The sequence below is a fragment of the Lonchura striata genome, chromosome 19 (assembly GCF_050655825.1).
Source record: "Lonchura striata isolate lonStrDom1 chromosome 19, ASM5065582v1, whole genome shotgun sequence".
Taxonomy (NCBI): Eukaryota; Metazoa; Chordata; class Aves; order Passeriformes; family Estrildidae; genus Lonchura; species Lonchura striata.
The window spans coordinates 1,477,487-1,496,841 of record NC_140721.1 but is presented as its reverse complement, the minus strand read 5'-3'; the positions used below and the strand labels follow the sequence as shown (position 1 = coordinate 1,496,841).

The following is a 19,355-nucleotide window of genomic DNA, read 5'->3' as shown; positions in this document are numbered from 1 at the left end:
TGATTTCCTGCCTCCTATTTCCCTCTTTTGGAAAGTGAGGCGATCTTTCAGATGCGCTAATTGCGAGCAGCTCCGGCGCTCTCGGCAGTGGCAGCGCTCCCGGCTGGGCAGTGGCCCGGGCAGGACAGGGCATCGCTGCCACCCTCGAGGGCGGGATGGAGTCTGTGACTGTGGGCAGCCATCCGGCAAGGCTTTTCCTTTTCCTTTTCCTTTTCCTTTTCCTTTTCCTTTTCCTTTTCCTTTTCCTTTTCCTTTCCCTTTCCCTTTTTCCTCTGCCTAGTAAATGGGTTGTTTCTCCCTGCAGCACGTTCAACCCTCGTTTTGCTGCGGGTCAGGGATGCTCGTCCAACAGGAGCTGGGCGGTGGGAGACCGTGGGATGCTCTTCTGAGGATGCTGGATCATCCCAGGGTTCCTCCCGGCAGGCACACTCCGCTTCCACCCCTGGTTCCCGCAGAGGTAATTCACTGTCTCTGTTTAGTGTCCCTGATCACTTTGAGAGGGAATCAAGGCTACAAAGAGAGAAAGCGGAGAAGACAGAACCTGGGAAGCAGCTGAAGGGAAATTGCCTGCGGGGAGCACATTCTCAGTACCATCAGCGCAGCTTATTTACACTCTCGAGGGCTCTCCAGCCCCACAGAGCTGCGAAATTCAAAGCCCGCTGTGGCACTCAGAGCATGAACAGAAAGGGGTTCCTGCAAAGCTGAAATATTTGGCCACAGTCTCTATTGTAAGCGGTGCAAGCACACGCTGGCCCAGCAGAAGGGAGCAGGGCTGCCAGCAGCAGCTGGGGGTCCGTGGTGCTGGCACCGGGCAGAGCGTGGCTGCGGCACCGAGGGGCAGCTCCGGTGCCGGCCTGGCCCTGGGCGCTTCCCACCAGCAGCCTCGGCACTGGCACCGGCACAGGAGACACCCGCAGCATTCCCTTCCTTCGAGCCAGGGGAGAAGGAGGGAAGATTTGAGTTTGATAAGGCAGAAGAGCGCAGCCTCGGGAGGGTGGTAAATGGGCCACACGGCTCCCAGTGCCCTAGAAATTCCCTGTGCCTGCACAGCGGGGTGGCTGCTGATGCTATCGCTGTCCCAGCTCCATGACTAAGGGAGCTGCAAGGTATAAATTAAATAACACACCACTACAAGCCGCCTGTTATGTGGGTTTGTCCTAAGCAGCGCTGCTTTAATTAAGATGGAGAGTTTACAAATCTAACCTTTGTTTATTCTGCTTTGGGGCATATATAATGTAAATATGTGTTTTCAAACACTGCGGCTTTTTAGACTTCCAGTTATAATTCTGGGTAAAGGAAGGTTCGTCAGGCTTGGCACAGACTTGCCCTTTCTAAATAGAGCTCCTGCGAGTCCTTCCCCCGGGGACTCCCAGCGCCTCTGCTCCAGCGCCGGGCTCGGGGTGTGCTGGGGTAAAGCGGGGCTGGGAGGGCCCAGCCCGGCACTGCCGAGGGGGAAGTGGGTTCCAGCTCCGTTTCCCTCTGGTCTGACTTAGCTGCGAGTCTGGCAGGTTTTGTTCCTGTGTCCCCTCTCGCTCCTTGAGCTGTGAAAACAAGAAGAGAGTTTAGGCGGCTACGTGCCGGTCGGGATTTCTCCGATGAGTCAGTGATACGCTTGGGTAGTTTTCTTAGCCTTTAATTGAAGTGAGTGTGAGCCCTTAACAAAGAGCTCTCCCAAGTCTTCCTTAATAAGCGTTAACAAAAATAACCGAGCGGCCGGGAGGGACATTACCAGTGGTGTCCCCTCTCCCCGAACGTGGGGTTCTCCTGCAGGCAGCACCGGGCTGGGAACAGGGACACGGGGCTGATCCAGCTGATCCCACGGCTGGGAAAAACACCTGGGATGAGCACAGACCATCTCCAGGAGAGCGGGGCTGGTGGAGTGCTGCACTGGCAAGCCCCTTTGGCTCCCTTTTTTGGGTGTTTTTCTCAGTTAGGAGCTTCTGCAGAGCAAGGGTGATATTTTGCAGTTTCCAGAGCTGCGCATCAGCACGGAACTCTAGTGTGGTGCAGACAGCGGGGTCAAAACCAAGCAGGCTCCAAACTCCCTGAGGCAGACAGACCCTTGGAGCTGCAGGTGCTCCCAGGCAGGCTGGGCCACTCCAGGCAGCCAAGCCCACACGTAGTCACAAACTTCCCTCTGGGTCACAAGGCTGAGAAACTCTTTTTTGTTTCAAATGCAAACACATTTTGACATAACCACTTGACTCCGGCTGGAGTTTCAAGGGAAAAAGCCTGAGAGGCGTGAAAGAACCGCAGGCATCTCTCGGAACAGAACAAGGACTGTTTTGCAATGCTCTGGGAAGGTGAAGAACTGCCTGGGGAGGGCTGGGGAGCAGCGCTGCAGGAGCCAGGTGCCCTGCCCAACACTGAGCCAACAAAGGCACAGCTGAGCCCCGCTGCGTGTCCCCTGGTCCCCGCTCTGTCCCGATTGTCCCTCCTGCCTGCTGCACCGAGTGGCTGCTTCAGGACCGGCCTTTGCATTATCTGTGACAGGAGACGAGAAAAACCACCGGGTGTCCCATATGGGAGGAAGTCACAGGGGCCAAATTTAGCCCTGCACGCTGCAGCCAGGGCGCCTCGGCCGCTTCTTCCCGCGCCCGGTGCCGCCGAGGGCTCGGATGATCAGCAGGGATCCAGGCCTGAGCAAAGAGGATTGACCAGAGCTGGGGGAAAATAAATAATAAAGTGCTGTAAGCCTGTTCTCATCTCCCCAGTGGCAGGGAAGGCAAAGGGAGGTCAGGATTAAAACCTCCTTCATGTGACAGTGTTAAACCTGCCACAGTCGGGTGTCGAAGAAGTGCCGGGTGTCCCTGAGATGCCACCTGAGGCAGGGCACAGATGTGCCCCGCATCCTTCCCTGTCCTGGCAGCACCAGGGAGGTGCAGGGAGCCGTCCCCGGGCCCCATCGCGCTGCCTGTCAGGGACGTGCTTGGTGTGTGTAAACACGTAATTAACGGTACGTATGTATTTAATTGCTGGTGGCTACGATTTGCATGCTTGCGGAAGATGCCTCAGGTACGGGCGAATCCACCCGGCTGGCCCCGGGGACGTGTGCGGGGCTGCGCCGGGTCAGCGCATCGCCCGGGGGCACGGCCCGGCCCGGGGGACACGGCCCGGCCCGGGGGACACGGCCCGGGGGACACGGCCCGGCCCGGGGACACGGCCCGGCACGGCCCGGCCCGGGGACACGGCCCGGCCCTGCTGGAGCCCGGCCAGGCGGGGTGCGAGGCAGGGCCGGCCCGGGGAGGCGGCGGCAGCCCCGGGGGGCTGAGGGGAGCCCGGCTGGGCGAGGGCGATCCCGGCTGTGCCGAGGCGGCGGCGGCGCCGGGCGACCCCCGGGGCGGCCCCGAGCTCCCCCCCTCCGCCCCCGGCGCTGCCGCCCGCCCGCACCCGCGGGCGAAGCCGCCCCCGCCGCTCCCTCCCTCCCTGCCTGCCGGCGCGGCGGGCGGGCGGGGAGGGGAGAAGGGGCGGGCGGGCGGCTCGGCGGCCGCGGGGCCGAGCCGGGGCGGGCGGCGGCGGCGGCCCCGGACAGCTCGGCCGCTCCTCCATCTTCTCTCGCCACAGCTCGGCTTCCCCAGCCCGGGACCGGCCCATTGCCAGCCCCGCGGGGGGGGGGCGGCCGGCCCGCCGCGCCGCCCCGGCCCCGCCGCCCGCGCCGCCGCCTCGCCGCGCCGCCCCGGGCCCGCCGCCCGCCCCGCGGCGAGGGGAGCGGCGGGGGCGGCGCCGCGGCCGCCCCGGTCATCGCCGCCCCGCCGGGGCGCCGCGCCGCCGCCTCCCCCCTCTGGGCCGCAGTGGTGCAGCCCGAGGTTAGCGGAAGCGGCCGCTCGGCGCTGCCATGTTGAGCCGCCGCCGCCGCCGCCGCTTTGTTGTCGGCTCCATGTAGCTGCGGCCCGGGGGAGGGAGCGACGGGGGGACCGCCCGCCGCAGCCGCCGCCGCCGCCGCCCGGGGCCGCGCCGCCCCCGCTATGGAGGCCAACTGGACCGCGTTCCTCTTTCAGGTGAGGCCCCGCGGCGGCGGCGGCGCTGCCCGCGCCCCCCCCTCTCCCTCCCTCCCTCCCGGCCGCGGCCCCGCCGGTCCCCGCCGGGCCGGGCTGTCACTCAGCGCGCCCGCCCGGCCCCCGCCCGCCCCCGGCCCGGCCCGGCCCGGCCCGGCCCGGCCCGCCGGCCCCGCGGCTCCGCTTCTCCCTCCTGCACTTTCTCCCTCCGCCGCCGCCCCGCAGCGCGCTCCCTTCCCGCTTTCATTACAAACCACCGATATTCCTATTTATATTTTATTTATTTCCCTCGTAAAGCGTGAGATCGCGCTCTATTTTTTTTTTTTTTTTGTGTTTGCTTGTTTTCCTCTTCCCCCTCGTCCAAAGAGATAAACAACAACAGAAAAAAAATAAATAAAAAAAAACACGAACAAAAAAAAAAAAACCCAACCCCAAGCTTCCACCGGACTCCAACAAAACCCCGATGGAACAAACGCCGTGTCTGGGAGAATAAATTAATCCCTCTTTAAACAGCCTGACTCAGGGCCGGCTGACGAGGGAGCTTGTTTTCTTTTAAAATAGGACGCGAGCGGGCCGGATTTCTGTAAAAACTGGCGAAATCCTAACGGGAATGGGGAGGAATAGGGACGGTGGAGCGTGCAACCCCTCCCTTTGCCAACTGAGTCACAATTTTCCCCCTTTCTGTCGGTGAAAGACTGACTTAAAAACACCGCTGTTTATGTAATTCCGAAGAAAATCCAATGTACCAGAAAAAAAAACCTAAGGGGGGGGAAAAAAAAAATCTTTGCCTGGCTTTTGTGAGCCTCGCGAGCCCTTTCTCACCAGATTGTTTTCTCCTGGATTTTTTAAAAAATTTTTTTGGGCTGGAAAACATAAAATGTGTGATTGCAGCAGCAGCTGCCGAGAAAAAAAAAAAAAAAGCTCCCAGCACATCACCTTTCTCAAGGTAAAATAATCCTCTTTGCACGTTCCTGGTGGCGGCCGCCCGCTTCCTCACTGTCCTCCTCGGAATTAAACCCAGACCCAACCCGTGACACGAGTTTGAAAACCTGAGTTGAATGAATAAATCCGCGAATAAAGAGCGAGCACCATTCCTTTAGGGAGGAAAAATTCGTCCCTTGCAAGTAGCAGGGGATGAGTCACTGGCTCGGGTTCTCTGCCTCGGAAAACACGCCGGGAATGTTCCGGGGAGCCGGTACCGGGAGCTGGGCGCTGGGCTTTCCGCCTTGCCGTGATGGATGCGGGCGATGCCATGGAGTTGGGCTGAGGTCTGGTGAATTATTTCTCACTCTAGTGGGCAGTTGTGATTCGCACGTAGGAAACTTCACGCTAAGAAGTTAATCTCCTTAGTTTAGGGCCATCTCCCTCCGAGCCCTGCTTTAGGTGCCTTGCTGCCTCCCAGCTGAGCGTTTTCCAGGGGAAATTTTTCCTTCGCTGGCAGGACTGTATTGCAGCAGGCTGAGAAATGCCAAGTAATGCTTCAAGTACGTGTCCAGCTCCTCGCTGCTCGTCCGTGCTTTTCTGAAGGTGCTGAGTTTTGAAGTAGTGATGTCACACGCTGATTTAGGAGTCAGCTTTGCTGCTTTTAATTAAGGAGTCAGCAGTTCACTTTCTGAAAGTGTGACTCGAAAGCATCTTCATAAAACTGTGACGTGGAAATTTTCCTCTGATTTTTTTTTCCCCCCTCACTAAATAATAAAGCTTTCAGAGCTCATAATAAGCACTGGATATTGTTTCTTGAGTGGTCTTGTTAGAATCAATGATTTGGGGTGCGAGTGTGCCAATGCACCCAGCAGAAAGCAGCACTGAGGTAGTCCTGATGTGACTTTCATTTTTCTTCTTCCCATTCTCACAGCAGCACATCAGCCCCGATCCAGCTGATTAGTTAAAACTAGTTAAAAAGCGTGGATTTAAAAGCCTGTCTCCAGTGTCAGTTAAATAACAAATGGAAGTGACTGAATATTCACACTCGTTCTTCCTGGGGGGAGTGTTAAACCAAGTGTTCATTCCAGCTGGGACAGGATTCCTAAGGGACTGCTTGATACGTGGAATATAAAGTTGTCATTTTTAGCCAAATGTTTTTAGAGGAGGTTTCGATGCCTTCATTTTAGTCCTGTAGCAGTGGGCTGTGCAACTGTAAACCGTTCCTTCCAAATAAAGTTGTTTGATTGTTTTTAGGTGGCATTTTGATGAATTGTATCCCTTTCTAAAGAAACAATCGTGCTACTGAATAAGCAGTTCTTGTTTGGATCTTCTTAGTCCCCAAAATGCATAGCTGGAAAACCACTTTTAGGATGTGCTCGGGAAGCGAAAGTTGTATCTGTTAATGTGAGGAGGACTCATCCATCAGATGGAGTGTTCAAGATATGACTCATGCTAATTTGTTGCTCTCACATTAAGGCTGAAGCACAAAAATATTTTAGCCTCTGGCATTGGAAGTTCACAATGCCACATCCTACTCTCTGGGTCATGAATTGCAGGGTTTTTTTGTTTACTGCCCCGCAAGGAGAGAAGGAATTAGTGACAGAACAAGGGGATTTCTCAGGAGAGCCTGTCCCAGGCCATCAGAATATCTCCAAAATGTTGACTTGACTTGACGTTAATGCTGGGTCAAGTAAAACCGTGGTCAGAGCCTGCATAGCTGCGCCTGCCAGAGGCGTGCAGCAGGTGCTGGCTTCCCTTCTCCAGCAGGGAGTTAAAAAAAATGCTGCCTGATCCTTTTTTAAAAGGCTTTAACAGCCCTTGGAAACTGAGGAACACGGCTGGTGGCAGAGGGGCTGCGAGGAGCACGGTGCCGTGAATAATGCTGGCTCCCTCGGAACCGAGATAAGCAGACTTACATAAGCAGCAGCTCCACAGCCTGTAGCTTGATGAATATACATTGTTTTATGTCCACTGTCTCCATCAGATCTGTAGGAATAAGTGCATCATTACCTTGAAGTGCTGACGATTCTTTGAGGCTTAAAAATATCCATAAACTGCCTAAGTTTGAACCTTGTCCAAAGGATTTGGGCTCTCCATTATCCGAGCTGCTAGGTCTGCCTTTGAAATTGTATCTCCAGAGCTATCATTAGGTGCTCTGCAGTGTCTTCTGGTGCAGTTTAACAACATTGTTTAATGCCGATTTGAAGTTGTAAAACATTTCAGATTTTTTTAAAGTTAAAATTGTGTTGAAGTGCACAACTTGCTCAGTATTGTGCTGTCAGTGTGTATCATGCAAACTCTTATTTACATGCAATGTAGAAGTGTCAAAACCTTTTTAAAAACATGGAAAATAAATGGTTGAATATCCACGGTTGTCACTGAAGTGAGGGAGAAGTTTAATGGAGCTGCTGGGGCTTGTGCCGTGCCCTGATTTAGCAGCGTCGCCTCCAGGAGAGTTCTGGATGAGGCTCTTCAGCAATCTCTCCCTGAAATAAAGCAGCCCTCGGGCTGTTGTGCGAGGTGGCTGCTGTGGCCAGGCAGGTGTGCTCATCTCCAGCCTACCTGTTGCATCCCGAGCTTCGGCACAGATGGATCTCAAAAGCAGATGCAGATGGACAGCCTGGCCTGGCTCCTAATGATTCCTGCAAGTTTTGTCTCCTGTTAGTGTCCGGAGTCCAGGCTTTCTCCTGTGAGCTGTTTTCCTGTCAGATAGGCTGAGAGTGTTTGGGAGCTCGTATTCTTTCCCACGTGGGTTACTGTTTGTATCCACCCGTGGCTTTTATTCAAAGATCACCAGCATCACGCTCCCAAAAAGTGAGATTGGAGTGATGCAGGAGCTGCCCCACAGCAAGGGAGAGATGTTCTGCAGGGGCTGTAGTCCCTGCTGCGATCCAGGCAGGCAAAGCAGCCAGGATACAACTGGGAAAAAGGCCCGAAGTGAGCTTCTGGAAATACTGGCTTGTCCAAAGGACGTGTTGAAATGGATTCCCATGGGAAGAGCATTAGCCTGAGTGCACCTCCCAGTACTGTCCACCCCAGCAGATGTAAAAGTAGACAGGTCAGGGTCGAGCACTGGCACAGTGTTTTATTCATCTCTCACAGCTTTGAGTCACGTTATTTCGTGAGGAAAACCATAGGAAAGGAGTCCTGGAAGGCTGATCTAATGGGAATGCAAGTTTCCCCAAACTCAGCTTCGGGCCTGGCACACTGCGTTAATAACGAGCCTGATTTAAAACTGGTCTGATGAGACCGAGGCACATCTTGAATACAGATGCACTTAAACTGGCTTAAGGTGCTGGAGTGATTTATTTTAATGCTCCATTAGGCTGAATTGGTCTGTGTGGTTTCTAAACCACATTAAAATTGTATCTGCCAGTATTTTGTCCCAGTCTGACTGGATGAGTTTTAATAACAGTGTTTCTGCCTTAGAATAACCACGCGTGGTGCAGCACAGCCCGTGGTGGCAGGCAGGCTGCAGCTCAGCTGAGGGGTGCTGGCTGTGGGCCCCCCCCTTCCCTTCCCTGGAGCTTCTGCCACAGATTCTGTAGTTCAGAGTTGGTTGGTATTGGCTGCTTTCAAACAGCTTTCAGGGTTTATTCCCAGCACCCCTGAACCGTGTTCTCCAGCATCTCTAGATGTCTCCCAGTGTGTATCGATCAGGTTCTCTTCCCAGCACAAAGTAGCTGCTGACGAAGAGAAAAAGGCTGCGCCGCTATTCTTGTTAGTTCCAGACGCAGAGAGCACAGTGGTCAGTGGATAAATGCATCAGGAACCTGCTAAATATAGAGATGTGGCTTTAGACAGCTCCTGATTCCAGTTGCTTTGGTTTCAGTGCTGGCACAGGAGTATGAACACACTGTTTAAATAAGACGCCTTATCGCCTCCTGGCTCTCTGTGGCTGCGGTTCAATTCTCAGTGTGCACTAAGCTCGGCTTAAAGGTGGGGCCTTATTTTGCAACTCCTGTCAGTACCTTCATCCTCTCCAGAGATAGTCCTGATGTGCCATCTGATACGATCATTATCAAAATGAGTTATCTGTTATGTAAAGATGAAATGCTGTTATTAAAAGATCTGACAAGCACCTAGTTGTCTTCCATAAAAAGTTGCCCTCCAGAAACTTAATAATTCCTTGATGGTTGTGCTGTGTCCTGCACTTACCACAGGATCTGCACAGCCTGGGCATTTACAGCGTGAGCGGTTTATCTTGTTCAAAACCAGCATTATGTAACCTTCCCCCGTTGTTCCTTCCACGGCTTTTGGTCTAGAATGCGCTTCCCTGTCGTTTGTAAATGTTCTCACCGTGCCAGAACGAGCACCCATCCAGAGAATTTAAGTGTGAATGTTTGGTTTTAGGCACACGAAGCCTCCCATCACCAACAGCAGGCAGCACAGAACAGTTTGTTGCCTCTCCTGAGCTCTGCTGTTGAGCCGCCCGATCAGAAGCCGATTCTGCCCTTACCAATAACGCAGAAACCTCAGCCTGCATCAGAAACATTAAAGGATGCTATTGTTGGGATTAAAAAGGAAAAACCTAAAACCTCCTTTGTGTGCACTTACTGCAGCAAAGCTTTCAGGGACAGCTACCATTTGAGGCGTCACGAGTCCTGCCACACAGGGATAAAGTTAGTGTCACGGCCAAAGAAAACTCCCACCACAATGGTGCCCCTTATCTCGACCATCGCTGGTGACAACAGCCGGAGTTCACTGGTTTCGACTATCGCAGGCATCCTGTCCACAGTCACTACGTCTTCCTCTGCCACCAACCCCAGCAGCAGCGCCGGCGCCACGGCCATGGCAGTGACGCAGACGGTGAAGAAGCCCAGCAAGCCCGTGAAGAAGAACCACGCTTGTGAGATGTGTGGAAAGGCCTTCAGGGACGTCTACCACCTCAACCGGCACAAGCTGTCCCACTCCGACGAGAAACCCTTCGAATGTCCCATTTGCAATCAGCGCTTCAAGAGAAAGGATCGCATGACCTACCACGTGAGGTCTCACGAAGGTGGCATCACGAAACCCTACACCTGCGGTGTTTGTGGAAAAGGCTTCTCAAGGTACCATGTAGCAAATCCCAGGCATGCTCCGCTATTGCTTTTCAGCAGCAAGAAGGGTTAAGCTCTGTGGTAGTGAGGAGCTGGGAGAACCAAACTTCTGAGGAGATTGGTGAGGGGATAAAGAGCCTTGTCTGCAGTTAGCCTGGGGGAGTCTCCATCTGAGCAAGGTTAGCAGTGGCCAGGAGTGGTCACTTTTTTAGGAGAGTGGTTTGAAATGGTTTCTCGACCTCATCCAGGTGCCACAAGATGTGTGTCTGTGTCACTGGGGGTGGGCACAGAGCCCCTTCACCAGCCTTTCCATGGTCTGTGACCAAATGGGTCAGGGCAGGGAAGCTGTTACCTGCTCTTACAGCAGGGTGGAGGGCACTGACAGAGCTCAGGGGGAGCTTGCACTGCTGCTGGCTCTGTTTATACCTGTGCCTGCAACAGAGAAAACCTCAACCTTTAGAGCTGCTGCGCTCTCACCTTTACACAAGGTGTGACCAAAGGTGCCATTTTCAGGTGTGTGAGGAGAACAGAGTGAAGTTTTAAACTGCAGGTTGGTTTTGAGCTGTGAGCTGTTGCAGGTGAAGCCCCTGGTAGGTGAGGGGAAGGGATTTACCCTGGCTGTCAGAGGGACGGGGGCTGCAGGGAGCGACCAGCGCGGTGCCAGCACTGGTAGCCAAGGTGTCCTGGTTCTGTGTTGGTAACAGTGTGCACTTTTCTCCTGTTCCTCTCTTTCTTGCAGGCCTGATCATTTAAGCTGTCACGTTAAACATGTTCACTCAACAGAGAGACCCTTCAAATGCCAAGTAAGGGCTAAAATGGTTTATTAAGAACAATACCTTATTGTGTCAGTAGAACTCAGGTGAATCTTTCCAGAACTGTATTTACTCCTGGATTTTTGAAAAGCAAGTTTAGAAAAAAGGAACGTTTGCCACCACACCACAGTGCTGGAGTTCTGGTGGAACTTTGAAAAGATGCCATGGTTGCCTTTTTAGGAAGATTAGAGGCTTTTTGCTTTCTTGGAGAACAGCATAGTTGCTCTGTTTTACCATATGCTTAACGTAGTAGTAGGATTGTAGCAGCATCCTCAGCTTAGTGCTCATTTCTGGGGTAATGTGTGCATTGTGTTTCTCAGCATGTTCCAATCAAATGTCTTTCTCAGCACATCTATTTAAAATGGGTGGAATGGTTGATTCTGGATCTGTTTTTTTTGCTGGAAGGGGAAAGCAAGTTGTCCTGAGTTGATGACTGAATCTAGGAGAAATAATTTGATTGCCCTTGAACAATTAAATGTTTTGCTTGGAATATCCATGCTTATTCCAACCTGTTTTAGTGACTCATCTTATTAAATAAAAGCTTTGGGTAAAAAGAATAGTGTTAGGAAAAGGTTTTGTTTCCTCGTTCTGGATGGGAGCAGAAGTAATTGAGCAGTGTAAGGTACCAAGTTCATATTTGTACAGTAAAATTACATTAGAAACCAACTTTGCCTATTGTAGGTGGTTTTTTATAAGCTCCCTCTTGCATTGGTGGGTAAGGCAACCCACTGTTTTCAGAAAGTTCAAGCAGTATAGAATATGATTTTTGTCCTGATTGTCTCAGAAGCGAATTCCATTCTCAGTCTCTGCTGAGTAGTTTGATTTTTGTTTCTCTGCAAATACAGGTAAAACTTAAAGTTGTCAATGCACTTAGGATATTGCTAGGACCTGCAGGGTAAGGTGGGCTCGCAGTGGGCCTGTAGGTGATGCTGTGCTGCTCTGTCTGCACCTCAAGTGTAACTTTGTTCTCCATCCAGACGTGCACTGCTGCCTTTGCCACCAAAGACAGACTGCGGACACACATGGTGCGCCATGAAGGAAAGGTATCGTGTAATATCTGTGGTAAACTTCTGAGTGCAGCATATATCACCAGCCACTTAAAGACACACGGGCAGAGCCAAAGTATCAACTGTAATACCTGTAAACAAGGCATCAATAAAAGTAGGTGAACGTTTTACAAACATTTCTAATAACAATGTGTTTGCCAAGGGAATTGCCTTTGATGACGTTAAAATGCAGCTATATGTGTCTGTCAGTCTGGGTGGTCACACCTCCTTAAAAGTAGATCTTTAGTAACAGAATGTGCTTCAGCTCAAGAATTGGCGTGTGTGGAGTTGTTTGCTGCAAGACTGTGCTCTCATCCCTTGGGAATGCCCTGCAGTTCATGACAGTGACCCCTCTCTTGAAGAAGAGAGTTCCCAAGTTTTCTCACCTTTAAAGTTCAGTGCTGCTTCCTCAGCTGTGCAGGTCTAAAAGTCCAACAGATAATTTGGAGATTTTAGACCATTTAAGAACTGCTAAGATTTGCCAGGTTTTGGGTCTGAAGCCTCATCCAAAGCTCATCAAAATCAGGAGAAAGGTTTCTCTGCTTTCTCTGAGCTTTGACCCTGGGGCTCAGTGTTTCCTCCCTCAGGCAGTAGCTGACAAGAAAAGGATTTAAATCCAGCCCTGATAGGTTTTGGGCATTAATGGCATCTGACTGGTGTGCAGGAGGTCAGATGAGAAGTTTGTAATAGCTCCTTCTAGACTTAAACTCTGGACCTGGGAATGCCTAGCAAGCAAATGGAGACTTGACTTCCAAATTTTCCCTACTAAAATACCTGTAACTTAAGTTAGCCCCACATGGTTAGTAATATAAAATGGGTTTTCAGAAGAATAAAGAGGCAGAAGTAAGGAATATCTTTGGAAACTTTGTCCTTAAAGCCTTTAAACTGTATTAATTTACAACATCTTTGCAGTTCCTGTTACTCCTGGATAATTTAAAGGTACTGGGAATGTCTGAAATGCCTGAATGTTGAGCTTAGTAGGAAATTTGGATATGAAGTATTTTTCAAGGTACAGGGTTACAACTCTGGCTTCCCTAGCCAGTTTGGTGGTGCTAAGCCAGTTCACATGAGGCATTTTGAGCAGTTGTTAGAGGTGGAAATGATGAGCTGTACTGTGGCCAGAGAATAGTGACAGGCTGTTCTCTGATGTAAACTGAATTTTTTACGTTATACTTGCAATAAAAAGTAAAAAGGCTTTTTTTTACTTTTCATTTTTAAGCCGTAGCTAAAGTTTAGAAAAAAGTGGATTCAGTTTGAGTTCTAGAGACTAACTGGAGTTTTTCATTTAATTTTTCCTAAATACAAACTAAATAATGACAAAAGTCTGTTTTGGCACTTAAAAGTAGATGTTCTTGAGTTATGTTTTGGTTTTTAGCTCTTGGAAAAGTAGTTTTATGAAGCACAGAATTAATGATATTATTTTAAACATCTCTGTGATTCTGTTCTTGGAATCCTATGAGATTCCGCATGCTCTTTGTAGAAGTTGCCTTTGTGATCTCAGCAGAAAACTGAATAACTTTTCAAGGTGAATTTGTGTTCTTACTTGATTGGCATAGCATGCATGAGTGAAGAGACCAGCAACCAGAAACAGCAACAGCAGCAGCAGCAGCAGCAACAGCAACAACAGCAGCAGCAGCAGCAGCAGCAGCAGCAACAACAACAGCAACAGCAGCAGCAGCAGCAGCAACAGCAGCAGCAGCAGCAACACGTAACAAGTTGGCCTGGAAAGCAGGTAGAGACCCTGAGATTGTGGGAAGAGGCCGTCAAAGCCAGGAAGAAAGGTAAAACAAACCAATATTGACGTGGGGGTTTGTGAAATAGGGCAGCTCACAGTCATACGGGGAGCTGAGGGTGTCAGGAAGGATGTCTTACATGACAGTTTCATTCTTGGAAGTCATAGCTAAGAGAGAACAGGAGGAAACAGGTCCCAGAGCAGGGTGTGGTAAATGACCTGCTCGTGACTTGCTCCTTTGGTCTCTGTGCTTGCCTGTGTTCCTCGAGCCATCAGTTACAGAGGGAAGCTTGTGTGTGCTCCAGGCAGCAGTGTGGGCTTGCACTTGCATGTGTCTTTTAGCTGTGCTTGTGCTTGTTTACCCTGCTCACCTGTGCACACACACTCCCTCTGCCCCTGCATCAGCACCAGGGTGCACGGGTGTGCTTCCTGTGTCCTTCTCATCTTGTCTCCTCCCGCTGATTCCAGCTGCTCCATCATCATTAACTGTCTTTGCACAAATTTTTCTAGACCTCAGAGAACTTTCTCTCTCTCTCTCTGTTGCTTTGTTTCATTGCAAAATGAGGTAATCAGTGATCCTGTTTCTCATCAGTGTTGGCTCACAGCTTACCTCTACCCCTGCTGCTGTAATTGAAGTGGGATTGCTGGTGTTGGTCATGGTGTCAGTTTGTAGGGAAGAGATTGCTTCAGTTTAGTGGTTTTAGGATACAGTAGTTTAAATTCTCTCATTACTGCTGCTTATTTGTTTCACAACAGTTTGATTATTAATGCCTATCATGTGACTTCATGAATTACATGTTTTAGTAGTTCTTAATGACCACTGCTTACCGTTTTTCACTGGCTGTTTTAAGGAATGTTTTTGACTTACCTTATTTTTTCCTTTTCTCTTAACCTTCCTTTCAATTCTTCAATCTGGTTTTTGTTTTCTAGGTTCTTGTTTGTGTTTTAGGCTGCTTGCTTCCTTTCCTCTTGTTTTGCCAGTAATTGAATACTGTGATCAGACAGTGCAGAAACAGCTTATTCATGTTAAAATGCAGTGATAACAGAAACATTACATATCATCAGGCCACTAAATAGATAAAGCAAATGATGTTTGATTTAGAAAATCACTGGAAATTATTTTCTGCTTGTTCTTTCCTATGTCTTGTTTCCTTTTCCTTTCTTATTGAGAGTGTTGAATATGCTTTAACAGAACAGTGGTTTGGAGCAGGAGAGGGGTGAGGGAGGTGGGTGGGTGACAGTGGTGTCACACTGGTGCTTTTAGCTTAACTGGGGAAGGGGCATGTGTGGGATGTGTCTTTGGGTTGTGACTGTGCTTGAAGGTGAAGTTAGACCAGTCCGTGCCATGCTTGAGCTGCTCTTTCCATGCTGGTCCTCCTGTGCTAGTTCCACGTGTGGCTTTACAACACTAGATGGGAGTTTTGGTGGTTTTTTGTTTTTTTTTTTTTTGGTCAAGTACAGTTTATTTTCACAATTATTTTTTTTTTACTCTTTCCCTTCCTCTCCACCCCTCCTAGCCGTGGACTTTGAAGAACCAACAGTAACCCTTGAATGGGGCTAATGTTGCTTTCAAAGTTACATTTGTATTGCCCCAGAGGCAAAGTGGACTCTTTGCTCCTGGCTTACCTCTGACACGTGGGTGTAACTGAGCTTGGGGTCCTGCCCTACCAATGTGGAAGCAGCCACGGCTTAGTAACGTTGATGCGGAGTGTATTTCCCTGGTTTCTTAGCAGCCAGCCCCTCCCCGTTCCCGTTCCCTGCTCCCGGAGCCTCCCGGTGTGGGTAGCCGGCAGGTGGTGCTGATGGATGTGCAGTGATTCCCGTCCCCCCCGCTCCCCAGCCCCGGCCTCCTGGCTCTCCCCTGCTCTGCACTTCAGTCCTGCTTGCTGCAAACCCCCCCAAACCAACACGGCCTGGAGCTGGAGCTGTGTGAAAGCTGAGGGGCTGGTGGGGGTTGAGGGATGTGCTGCTGGGGTAGCCTTGAAGTAGAGGTATTGTGAGCAGTGGAGCAGTTTAGTGGCAATAATTAAGACTGAAATAAGCAGGTAAATATGGAAACGAGCTTTGCTTATCAGTCCCTAATAATGACTTTTTAAAACCTTCACAGAATGTCAGTTCACCTTTGAGAAGGCTATAGAGTACGTACCATTCGGTATGTACACTCTCTCCTCTATTTCTACTGTTCCTCTTGGGAGAATTTTTTTGATTGTACAGTACTGTTTTTATGAACATGGAAAAACCCTCTTGCTAAGACAACCTCACTTGACTTCTCAGGAAAAAAAAAATTACCTGCATGAGAGTTTGTATTTCCTGTAGGCTATAGAATGTTAACAGTTTTAACTTACTAATAATACCTAAAGAAAATTATTCCAGAATTTGTACTTGTTCTTGTTCGGTTTTTGGGTTTTTTTGTTTTGTTTTGTTTTGTTTTAAATCTTGTCCACGGTTTTTTTCTGTGTTAAAAAACTTTTTGTCTTTTTTATGTCTCATTTTTAGAAGCTGCTAACTTGTGCCAAACCTCCACTGCTGCTACTACGCCTGTGACTCTTACTACTCCATTCAATATAACGTCCTCTGTGGCTTCTGGGACTATCACAAACCCAGTCACAGTGGCAGCTGCAATGAGCATGAGAAGTCCAGTAAATGTATCAAGTGCAGTTAATATATCCAGTCCGATGAACTTAGGGCATCCTGTAACCATAACCAGTCCTCTGTCCATGACCTCTCCATTAACGCTCACCACCCCGGTGAACCTGCCCACCCCGGTCACCGCTCCAGTGAACATAGCGCACCCCGTCACCATCACGTCCCCCATGAACCTGCCCACCCCCATGACGCTGGCTGGTCCCCTCAACATAGCCATGAGACCAGTGGAGAGCATGCCTTTCCTGCCCCAGGCCTTGCCCACCTCTCCTCCCTGGTAAACAAGTTCTAAACAGTATTAAAAAGGATTAAAATGGAATCCTTACCAGCAGTTCTTTTTTGGGTTTTGTTTGGTTGGGTTTTTTTAAATTTTATTTTGTTTTGTTTTGTTTTGTTCTGTTGGGTTTTTTGTTTTGTTTTGTTTTAGTTAATAATAAATTCACTGGGGCAACACCATCAGAGACCACAGTAGCATCTTCCCCTTGATTTGGCTCACATGGTTCAGGCTTGAGTTTCACTGGAGCACTTCATTTAAACTAAGTTTTACATTGTAGCTGACTGATGCTGAATTAGAGCAGATACTTATTTGCCAGAGTTTAAAAAAAAAAAGAAAAAACAAACAAAAAAAAGGTAATTTAAGAAACCAGTTTTATGTTTTATCCCCTCAAATTATAACTTAGAAAATTATTTTAAACTAAACACTAGTAAAGACCCCTCTGTATCTGTGACAGGGTGGATGGCTCATTTTAACCTGCCAGGCAAGTCCACTGTTTCTGAGCTAGTGTAGAACCTTTGTCTGTGTTGATGGTTTTTTGTTTTTTTGTTTTTTTTTTTTAATGAGTAAATGCATTACAATGTTGTCATTTTTTAAAAAATGCATTTTTGGAGAAAATATGCATTTTACCTTTGGGAATATGGTAATTTCAGGCAGCATTCCCTATGGGAAAGGTGATACCAGCTCTGATATGCAAAGCATATGATAACTTATCATTCTAACTTCAACATATAATAGGGATTGTGACCTGATATTTGGAGATGTAAATATTACCCAACATATTACCCTAAGGGAATAGAGCATTGTAGTCAACATTTTTTTAAAAAAAACCTGTTATTGTTTGGTGAGAAACAGCCATGGCTGACAGAAGAGGAGTCGAAATGTATGTAAACATGGTCTCTGAACAGTCAGACCCCCATGGGACTCTTATCTAGGAGCAAAAGGAGTGCTTGGAAACTTAAGGAAAATTGCTTTAAGCTGGAAGATTCTGGAGGCCCTGGGTGTGATTTTTATGCCCTCTGCCTCCCAGTCAGAGCCTGCTGGTGTTTCAGCAGGGGACAGACGTGTTAGTTGTTCACTAGAAGTTTTGTCTTATATTAAATTGTATACAGTTTTTATTCTAACCACTAACTAGGTAGGATGCCCCTCCAGGACAAGCAGAGAGCGTCTTTTAATTTCTCCCCTATTTCTTAATCAAGTGTTGTGCAAATCTGTTCAACTTTGTAAATATTTGCAAACATCATCATTTTTACGTTATTCTTCTATTGTGTTAACACATTTCTATCAATTTGTGGGAGTTCTGGGGTGCTGAACTGTCCAGCCCAGAACTGCTCATAAATGGTCACACATGTTTAAGCTACATGTGCTTTTTTTTCTTAACCTGTTTATCTGTACATAAAGTAGAAAGCAAAGTCTAGGGAAACAGATATACTTTTTAGACTATCATGTCACATATTCACATTTTTAAAACTTTGTTTTAAAAAAAAAACAAACCACCCTAAACCCAACCTCTACATTAAATTAAAAAAAAAAATAGAAAAAAAAAAAGAAATTACAGTTGAGATGTTTTTATCTTAATGAAGTTGAGAGCTCTGGAGATTAGCGTGTGCATTTTCACAGAGTGCTAGCAGGACTGACCAGTCACACTGGACTGCTTCCGTTCCTCCCCGGCCGTGTCCGTGCGAGCAGTGATTGCCAGGCTGCTGGCTCAGGTGACAGGTATCTGTATCCTTACGTGAAACTGTTCTAGGGGCTTGGACTACATAGTAAAACAAAAACAAACAAAAAAAAAATAATAGAGCTTAGTGTAAAATAATTTTATAAATGATCTTTTGTACTTTAGGACATCAAATTGTACAACTTTTGTATATATAAAAGCTTAGGAACTTTCTGTTTAGCAGAAAGGAAACACATTCCTACACTTTTAATGTATATGTTTGTTATAATGTCCATGTAAACATATGCCCTATGTTTGTGCCTTTTAATTAGTTTGTCTCAATAAACAAAAATGTAGAGAAGAATATGTAGCTATGACTTTGTTACCACTGTTCTTACTCCAGGTGTGTAGAGGTCTTTGTTTTGGCCCTGTGTAGAGCCCGGCTGCACGGCCAGCCCGCCAGCGCATGTCCCCAGCCCCGCTGCCCCGGCCCCGCTGCCGCCTCCACACCGTCCTGCATGTTGGGACCTGTAGCTCCCCAGCCATCTCTGCCATCCCTGGCCACGACACCACCTTGCACCAGTTTCCCAAAGTAGGTATAGCCTTCTGGGTCTGGGTAACCACAGTGACGACCCTTAGGTGAAATTTGGGTATCCCTGAGCTTAAAAAAAAAAAAAAAAAAAAGCAAAAGCATTAAAAGCCAATATGAAAATGTGTACTAGAAGTGGTTATCTATGAATTACTTACAATAAACAGGTGTGAGACTTAATTGTATGTTGTCAATTACTGCAGTATTGACAGTGGGTCCCTTGTACAGCCAGCTGTTATTTTTATCCCAGCAGTGTAGCAGTAGAATAAACACATTAAACACCGGCAAGGAAATTTTTCACCGTGACAGAGGCTTCCCAAACCACTAACCACAATGCTCTTAGCGTGGTGTAGGAAAAGGGCTGTTTCCTTTTTATTTTATGTTGGTTCTGCTCGACTGTACCTGGTTTATGTCCACAAAGCTGCATTAGCTAATTGTCGACCTGTTTCATTTGTACTTGGGTAAACATTTGCTTTGTACCGTGTATTAATGGGTCCGAGGTGTGCTCCTCTGCTGTCTCAGTGCGGACATCGACTTCGCTCTGTAATGCCATCCTTGCAAATACATTCAGCTGTTTTTCTGACAAACAAAAGCTACCTGGTGTAGTAGTTTATACGACGTGCATGCTCCCTGCTAATCCGTGC

General features: G+C 48.7%; 1 protein-coding gene across 2 annotated transcripts; it reads left to right on the top strand.

The window, feature by feature from the left end:
• Positions 1-3,833: 3,833 nt before the first annotated feature.
• On the top strand, positions 3,834-16,522 carry VEZF1 (vascular endothelial zinc finger 1). Of its 2 annotated transcripts, XM_021533005.4 has the most exons (7): positions 3,835-3,998; positions 9,273-9,970; positions 10,698-10,761; positions 11,748-11,931; positions 13,373-13,597; positions 15,656-15,700; positions 16,045-16,522. In XM_021533005.4, the coding sequence occupies exons 1-7, from the start codon at positions 3,966-3,968 to the stop codon at positions 16,470-16,472; spliced, it is 1,677 nt and encodes a 558-aa protein (XP_021388680.1). In that variant the 5' UTR covers positions 3,835-3,965; the 3' UTR covers positions 16,473-16,522. The 2 variants fall into 2 exon arrangements, with proteins under 2 accessions (XP_085413320.1, XP_021388680.1); XM_085557194.1 differs by lacking the exon at positions 15,656-15,700 and having other exon boundaries at positions 3,834-3,998.
• Positions 16,523-19,355: the final 2,833 nt, after the last annotated feature.